The sequence below is a fragment of the Punica granatum genome, chromosome 7, assembly GCF_007655135.1.
Source record: "Punica granatum isolate Tunisia-2019 chromosome 7, ASM765513v2, whole genome shotgun sequence".
Lineage (NCBI taxonomy): Eukaryota > Viridiplantae > Streptophyta > Magnoliopsida > Myrtales > Lythraceae > Punica > Punica granatum.
This window is the reverse complement of record NC_045133.1, coordinates 20,258,481-20,265,628: the sequence shown is the minus strand read 5'-3', so window position 1 is coordinate 20,265,628 and position 7,148 is coordinate 20,258,481. Positions and strand designations below refer to the sequence as shown.

Sequence of the window (7,148 nt, the reverse complement as noted above, 5' to 3'; positions counted from 1 at the left end):
TTAGTCAGTACTTATTGGACAAGTGAATATCAGGATGCACGCGGAAAATAATAATAATAATAAGATTAACAAAAGTAATGATGTTCTTGTGAAATAAGCCAAGTGGACTAGTTACTTAGCAAAGAAAAAAAGAAAAGAAAAGCCAAGTGGAATAGATTAAGAAGAAGAAGAATAGAACATTTTACGGTTGTGTCTGTCGGAGCAGTGACCGCTGACTCTCTCTCTCTCTCTCTCTCTCTGAGCCTCTCAGGTGTCTATCCACGAAACGATTTGAGGTCTGAAAGTGAACAGTTAATAGTTTGAGGAAAATCCCCCCGTTGTCTGGTTTTGCCGTCATTTCACCAAAAAGTCAAAAGACTGCTCTCTTCATTTGCTTATTACTCTCCTCCTCCAATTATCACTGATCCCAACCAATTCCATTCCCACCAAAGATTATGAAGAAAAGAAAAAATTCTTTATGGTTGGTGCCCGAAACAGATTGAATCCTCAGAGCCTGTCCAATTCCTTGTCGTGGGATTCCAGCAAGTTGCTTTGTGGGTCATGCTTTCTTCTTCTTCTTCTGAACTCTGTTTTGCTCCTTCAGTTTCACTGTCCAGGTGATTTTTGGTGACTGGAGATCGTGCTCATGCCGCACTTGCAGAGGTCAGCAGCCTGAATTCTGTTTGTAAGTTATAAATATGGAGCCTCCGCGGGGGGTTCTTGCTTCGATATGGAACTTCGTGTGCTTTCTTCCTTACTTCGTCGGGCTCCTGTTGCTTGGCAATATTAAAGGTCAGTTCCTCGATTTTTTGCTCTGGTTTTTCGGTCCCCTTTGGTTCGCTTCTCTTTGAGACTGCTGTCTGCACATTAAGAATTGTTAATGTTCTGCTGAAGGATGTTCTTGCTCATAAGTGCATCTGGGCTTTGGTTCCGGGAATAGATTTTGATACTTTGAGAATTGAATTCGTTCCTTTGTTTGAATTCCATTTGGATGGCTTATTAGCATACGGAAGAAGTGAAGCGATTTCATATTCCCGCAATTACAATAGTCTTCCTCTTTACTATAATCTAGAGCCCAATAGAGGAAAAGATGAGCCCAGTAGAAAAGCCTGCTGCATACCTTCCTTTTGTTGTTCTTATTTAGTTACATAGGTAACATGAGGTTGCTTCCTCTTATATTTTCTTACCTTACTGATAGGTACCTCTGGTCTTGCGCCATGTTTCGGGAAAGCGATTCCCTTCCCTTGAGCATTTTAATCTACTCTCTCATCTTGTAAAATTTAACGCCCGAGAACAAGAGGAAAAAAACATCTCTGAGGGTGCTTGTAGATGTCTCAGGTCTCAAAAATCGAGCTCTGCATTTGTGATTTGTGTTGCCTCCCATAATCTTGAACTTTTGTGGTAAAAAATGTCTGTCGAAACAAATTTTATTGTGGCTTTTGGTTGGGAAATACTTATCTGTAAGTGCGAAGAGTTAGCATGAATGTTCTTCCAAGGATTCACTAGTTCTAGTTAGAAAAAATGAGGAATAAGACTCAAAATGATACTGTTATTCTCAGGTATACTATTCTGTCCTTTGATTTGCTTGATCATAACAATCGGCAACTCTGCGATCTCACTGGGACTGTGGCCAATTCACTTCTTCTGGACATATTACTCTGTTCTAAGGTGCTTCCCAAGTTGCACTATCTCAATCACTTCTCTTTTTGATGAACTTCGATTTGAGTTTATCCTATCATTCTGAGCCTATTTTATTTTCCTGAATTTATCAGAGCTAAAAGAATAGGCCCCGTCTTGAAGCTGATCCTCTTCATTTGCCTTCCCGCGCCCTTGATCTTATGGCCTGTGGTTGCTATTGTTGGAAGCGTAGTGGGTGGAATATTGTATGGCTTTCTTTCGCCAATATTTGCCACTTTCGATGCTGTTGGAGAAGGAAAGACGAATGAAATTTTCCACTGCTTTTATGTATGCAAACAAGTTCATTGACCCATTTTTAGCTATAGCATACTCTTATGTCTTGTTTGGTGCGAAAAGATGGAAATTATGAAAGGGAATGGTGGGAAACCGCCAAGTAGCCCCATTTTGTATGATGATTCCATGTTCACTTCTTTTCCGTCTCTTCTTAGTACCAAGCATGGCCATTTGTTTCTGATCTCATCATTGAAAGTAGATATCTCCATTCACAATGTCTTTTAGGATGGGACATGGAGCACGATCCAAGGGAGCTTTACAGTTGTTCGGGACTTCATGGATGTTTCCCTTCATTCCTACCTCTCAATCATGGATGATCTTCGTCAACAAGAGCTTGAAGATGGGAAATATTATGAAATTAGGTTCAGTTCTATTTTTGCCTCCTTTCTGTTTTCCTTTTTCATTTTCGGCAACTCTTCTGATTCCTCCAGTTTCAAATTTTGGGTATTCCTTTTTTCTTTTGTGCAGATTGTTACATCTTCCAGGGGCTGTTGTCGCAGGAGTACTAGGTTTCATGATCGATATGCCTATGATCACACTGATTGCCCTATACAAGAGCCCTTACATGCTCTTTAGGGGCTGGCACCGGCTATTTCAGGACCTCATTGGTCGCGAGGGCCCGTTCTTGGAGACAATTTGTGTCCCATTCGCTGGTCTCGCCATTATACTTTGGCCGCTAGCTGTAGTTGGAGCAGTTATGGGATCAGTTGTTTCAAGTATCTTTCTCGGTGCATATGCAGGAGTCGTCGTCTATCAGGTTAAAATAAAACACATTCTTCCTTTCATATTTCCTTTTATAATGCTATTATTTTTCTCCATCTTAGAAACCATAGTAAATGTGTAAGGTATGAGTTCCGAGGAATCTTCATAACCGAGTATGTAATGTAAAGTGAAATTTAACGCGTCACGAACATTCTGTAAATTACTGGAATTATTACAGGAGTCCTCTTTCTGGTTTGGGATTTGCTATATCCTCGCATCATTGTCACTCTATGATGAATACGGCAATGACATCCTTGACATGCCGGACTGGTCCTGCTTTCCTAGGTTCTGCTCTTAACTCTTCTGCAAGTGATGTTTTCTTCTTTTTATGTCCCCTTTGAGCAGATTTATATCTTAAATTCATCTCATCTCTGGGATTTTGACAGGCCACGGTATAGGAGGAACATTGTGCTGTCGCGGACAAGTTCCCGAGCAAGTGGTATCTCAAGGCCTGGCTCTTTCAGAAACCCTCCCTCTCGTGTTGGCTCGGTGAAGAATCCCATTATTGAGTTGAAGCCACTTGAGGTAAATTAACTATTTCCACCTCCTCCGAGGCTTGATACATAGGTTTGCTCAAAAGGCTATAAAAGGATGTTATTACTTGATCAGCAAAGCCTGATCATATGAACCTTATGTATCCTCGTATTGTTATTTGAGACTGAGTAAAGGTCCTGCTTCTTGGAACAGGATTCTCTTTTGTTAAGCCTTGGCGCAAATCCACACAGTAAATATAGAGTTCGAGGCATTTTCTCTTGGAAAATATTAAAGGCTAACAACCTTAGACTACATAGCTGTTGTTTTCCTTATAAAGCCAATTGCACGAAGAGCTGCAGAATCCGGATCTTTGCTTCTCATGAGAGAGGTATTGAAGGTGATATTACTATTTCAAAAGCTGCTTTTTTCTTGTCCATTTGCAGCTACTCGACCACGTCTTTGATGAGGCCAAACGCTTTGGTGAAAGCTTGGTATCTGAAGGACTAATAACACCGCAAGACATCGAGGACACGAGATCCACTAAAGGCGGTGGAGTCGTGAGCATAGGCTTACCTGCTTATTCACTTTATCAAGCCCTTCTACGCTCTGCTAAAGCCAACTCCTCTGGCATCTTGTTAGGTAAGATCACTAGCCATCGTCATGGTAATTTCCACTTTCTTTTTCCTCCTTTTCGGTTGTTAATACTGTTTACAGTAGGTGAAGCAAGAAAATTTGCGGATGAAGGTGATGATTCAACGGAGCTGACTAGCACAAACAGACCGAAGGATGTGTTTTTTGACTGGTTCTTGAATCCTCTTCTGATTATCAAAGACCAGATCAAAGCAGAGAATCTTTCTGCTACGGAAGAGGACTACCTCGGAAAGCTTGTCTTATTAAGCGGCGATCCTGTAAGGTTGAAAAGTCCATTGATGGGCCCACCTCCTGAATCTGAGCGCAAAAGGGCTGAACTTGATGCATTAGCTCGTAGGTAATACTCCTAATATCGAAAACTTGGTCCTATGTCTTTTCTGGTTGTGGAAATATAAAAAGGCGAGGAAAAATAGTTTTAGTAAGATTCTTTCACGATTAAGGCATGAAAACTTGTTTCTATTTGCTCCGAAACTGAAGAAAACAGAGTTGAATTGCATTAGCAAGAGAGAGGGAAAGTGGAACCATTCTGCAGAATGATGTGGATTTCTTGTTTAAGTTTTTCAGTAAACATGGAGAAGTTTTTAATAGTAATTATCCGAGAAAATGAATTCCAATAATGATTCTGATTGGCTGAAATTGTTGTGTTTCCTGAATTGCACGAAATCTTTGTTTCTGTCGAATGCGTGCTAAAATGTGGTCTATTCCTGTGAAGGCTTCAAGGAATCACCAAGTCGATATCGAGGTACCCGACATTTCGCAGGCGTTTCGATAGCCTTGTGGAGGTGTTACTGGAAGATCTGGCAAAAAAGAATAGTGTAAGCAGACCAACAAGCGAGAGTCAGAGGCTTTCGAAATCAAGGAGCATCTTTCGTCGGGTGTTCAGTCAGAGATCGTTCAGAGGCAGAGCAACCAATCCTGGGTGCGATCAAGAGCAGCAGCAGTCTGTCGATGGAAATATTGAGAACGTATAGTTGCAGCACAGCAAGTAAAATTTGTTCGTTTTTTGCTCGGTATATAGTAAGGTCCATGTAAATTGTGTTAATTCCTTATTCTTAATCCAGAGGTGGAATACATTTAAATATGAAATCTAATAGATGTGCAAATGACTATAAAGATGTAGTTTATCTATTCTTAGCAGATGGAGACCGAAAATCGTCCGGAGCCGAATATGAATCCCTTCCGACAGTCTGTCTGGTATATCATGAGCACTGGGAACCGAATGAAATAAAGATGATTATATTCCGTCTTCCATTGCAGCAGACTATATGAGGCATCAGAGTTCACAGAAGATTAATAACCGAAGATCTCTAGCCTCAAAAGCTCTTCACTACATCCTCAGTCTCAGTATCCTTGAACATAGTATTCATCTGCTGAACTTATCGAATATGTTATGACTCAGAATCTGAAGATACTATACAAAGATGAAACTGTACATATAAGGAATAGTTCTTCTTCCCTTCATGACTGCTATTGTTTCTCTAAAGTAATGCATGAAAAAACTGAATCTTGACTGAAACCCGAATCGGCTATCTTGGGTATATCGCTGTCCAGGCAAGAAGCCTTCTATCTCACTGGCCACCTTAAACAGCTATAATCACAAATACAAGACCTTACTCCATGTCTTGCAACATATCTCCACAGCAGCAAGCAGCAGATGTTAGAAACAGCACCACCATTTTTTCTGCAATTCAAGAACCGATGCTCGATAAGTTTAGGACTGCTTAAGCAATAAAAACCGCACAAGAAAGAAAATGGAGAGGATTAACTAAAACACCCTCGCAGAATTTTGTTAAAATAACAGTTCCAAGCTCAATTCCAACGGACGTCGTCGTTATTTTTCAGACACTGCCCTCTTAGTCGCTCAAATACTCAACAAAGACTTCTTTTCTGTGAAAATCTTGTTTGATATTGTAAGATGGCACTTTTTCGGTGCGAAAAATTGCAGTTAGGTTCCATCAGAAGATGCACCGTTCAGAGAGTAATATGAAAGTCATTTTCCTTTCAAGTAGAGAGAGACAGAAACTGTGATAGTTAACTGATTGTCAATTTAATCAGTTAGTTGATTTCATGTTTACACGGTTTTAGGCAGTCCTTTTTCTGTACGTGGCTTGCACATCTCACCGTCTAATAAAATCAACAAAAACGCAAGGATTCTTATGCTTGGAAGGTTGAGTGTTCAATTAGATAAATGTAAATTTGGCAGGCACATTTATAACAAGCTAAAGTCATAATGGGACGTGCCATGGCAGGGTCTTGATAGTTTTGTACTGGTTTAGGCGGGTGGTAAGCAGCTGATGGAGGTGGCCCTGCTCCCACAGGTCCTGCTCCATTGGACTTCTTCTCGTCCCTCGCTTTAGTGAAGATTACCGTGAAGCCCTCAGCCGAAGCGGGATTGTTAACGTCCCACTCACCGAATTTAGGCAGGGGCCGCCCTTTTTCCTGCTGTAGATGATCATTTTCAACTGTAAGCAGGGCAAACTTACACCAACCCTCATGAGGGCCCATTCGGAAATGATCACAAAAAGTACAAAAATGTTCTGAAACATGTTTTTCAAGTTGTTCACAATAACTCGTTCTTAAACAGAAAACACCTTCACACCAACCACAAATGTTGGTTTTCCGAATCTATATTTGAAAGATGTTTCCAGACATATCACAAGCCAGAAATTTTTTATCATCGATGCTAACAAGATGAAGAACAATAGGCTTCGAATCGTATGCTACGTGGTTCTTACAATGATAAAAATTAATGATCAGCGAAGAGAGAATCGGGATCTTACCGTGGCCATTGTGATATGTCGCAGGAGCTTTTCGGGTCAGGAAAATGGCTGATCCTTGGAGGGAGGAAGAAGGGGAGAGAAGAGGAGGGAAGAAAGAAGAAGAAGATGAGGAAAGAGAATGACAGGGGAATGGGAGGAAGAAGAACAGAGGAGCTGAAAATCAGGAAACTGAAGATCAGACACCGATTTTGAAGGTTCCACATATGGACAGCATCCTATGTAGAAGGATTAAATTTGTTTCTACTGCCTTACCCAAAAAAAAGCCTTACCAAAAAAAATTTGTTTCTGCTGTTAAGTTTTTATAACTGCATGGAGTTACCTATGAATACACGGCAATATTTGTAGATCGGGGAGAAAAAATTCAGTTCGAGGAAGTTTCCTGAGCACAACTGATCCAAAACCGACATATTCTAGACGGTTGTGAGGTGACTTGTTAAATAATGAATAACCGGTCACCGAATGGAAACACTTAGCATATAATACTTAAATTGTTGCATTGAAAACGGCACGTTACTTTTTTTAAAAATAGAT

The 7,148-nt window shown here is 40.5% G+C and overlaps 2 protein-coding genes across 6 annotated transcripts; one reads left to right on the top strand and one right to left on the bottom strand.

The window, feature by feature from the left end:
* The first annotated feature begins 237 nt into the window (after positions 1-237).
* LOC116214291 (uncharacterized membrane protein At3g27390-like) lies at positions 238-5,298 on the top strand. 4 transcript variants are annotated; one of them, XR_004158263.1, is made up of 11 exons: positions 241-771; positions 1,539-1,647; positions 1,752-1,944; positions 2,176-2,312; positions 2,419-2,707; positions 2,891-2,997; positions 3,099-3,237; positions 3,630-3,825; positions 3,901-4,174; positions 4,550-4,859; positions 4,976-5,298. XR_004158263.1 is itself a non-coding variant. In XM_031549690.1 (11 exons), the coding sequence occupies exons 2-11, from the start codon at positions 678-680 to the stop codon at positions 4,806-4,808; spliced, it is 1,797 nt and encodes a 598-aa protein (XP_031405550.1). In that variant the 5' UTR covers positions 241-533; positions 641-677; the 3' UTR covers positions 4,809-4,965. The 4 variants fall into 4 exon arrangements, 2 of the variants coding, with proteins under 2 accessions (XP_031405551.1, XP_031405550.1); XR_004158264.1 differs by having other exon boundaries at positions 4,973-5,298; XM_031549690.1 differs by lacking the exon at positions 4,976-5,298 and having other exon boundaries at positions 241-533; positions 641-771; positions 4,550-4,965.
* LOC116214293 (protein NOI4-like) lies at positions 5,117-6,884 on the bottom strand. 2 transcript variants are annotated; one of them, XM_031549693.1, is made up of 3 exons: positions 6,618-6,884; positions 6,079-6,276; positions 5,117-5,518 (listed from the first exon to the last, which is right to left on the bottom strand). In XM_031549693.1, exons 1-3 carry the CDS (start codon positions 6,624-6,626, stop codon positions 5,495-5,497), a joined length of 231 nt encoding a protein of 76 aa, XP_031405553.1. In that variant the 5' UTR covers positions 6,627-6,884; the 3' UTR covers positions 5,117-5,494. The 2 variants fall into 2 exon arrangements, with proteins under 2 accessions (XP_031405553.1, XP_031405552.1); XM_031549692.1 differs by having other exon boundaries at positions 6,079-6,279; positions 6,618-6,876.
* Positions 6,885-7,148: the final 264 nt, after the last annotated feature.

Excerpts from the sequence above, each read along its gene's own strand:
- LOC116214293 (XM_031549692.1), bottom strand. Across the intron at positions 5,519-6,078 it reads ACTATCAAGACCCTGCCATG|AAAAAATGGTGGTGCTGTTT; the intron begins GCACGTCCCATT and ends CTTGAATTGCAG.
- LOC116214291 (XM_031549690.1), top strand. The coding sequence starts at position 678 with ATGGAGCCTCCGCGGGGGGTTCTTGCTTCGATATGGAACTTCGTGTGC. Across the intron at positions 3,238-3,629 it reads TTGAGTTGAAGCCACTTGAG|CTACTCGACCACGTCTTTGA; the intron begins GTAAATTAACTA and ends GTCCATTTGCAG. Across the intron at positions 4,175-4,549 it reads CTTGATGCATTAGCTCGTAG|GCTTCAAGGAATCACCAAGT; the intron begins GTAATACTCCTA and ends ATTCCTGTGAAG.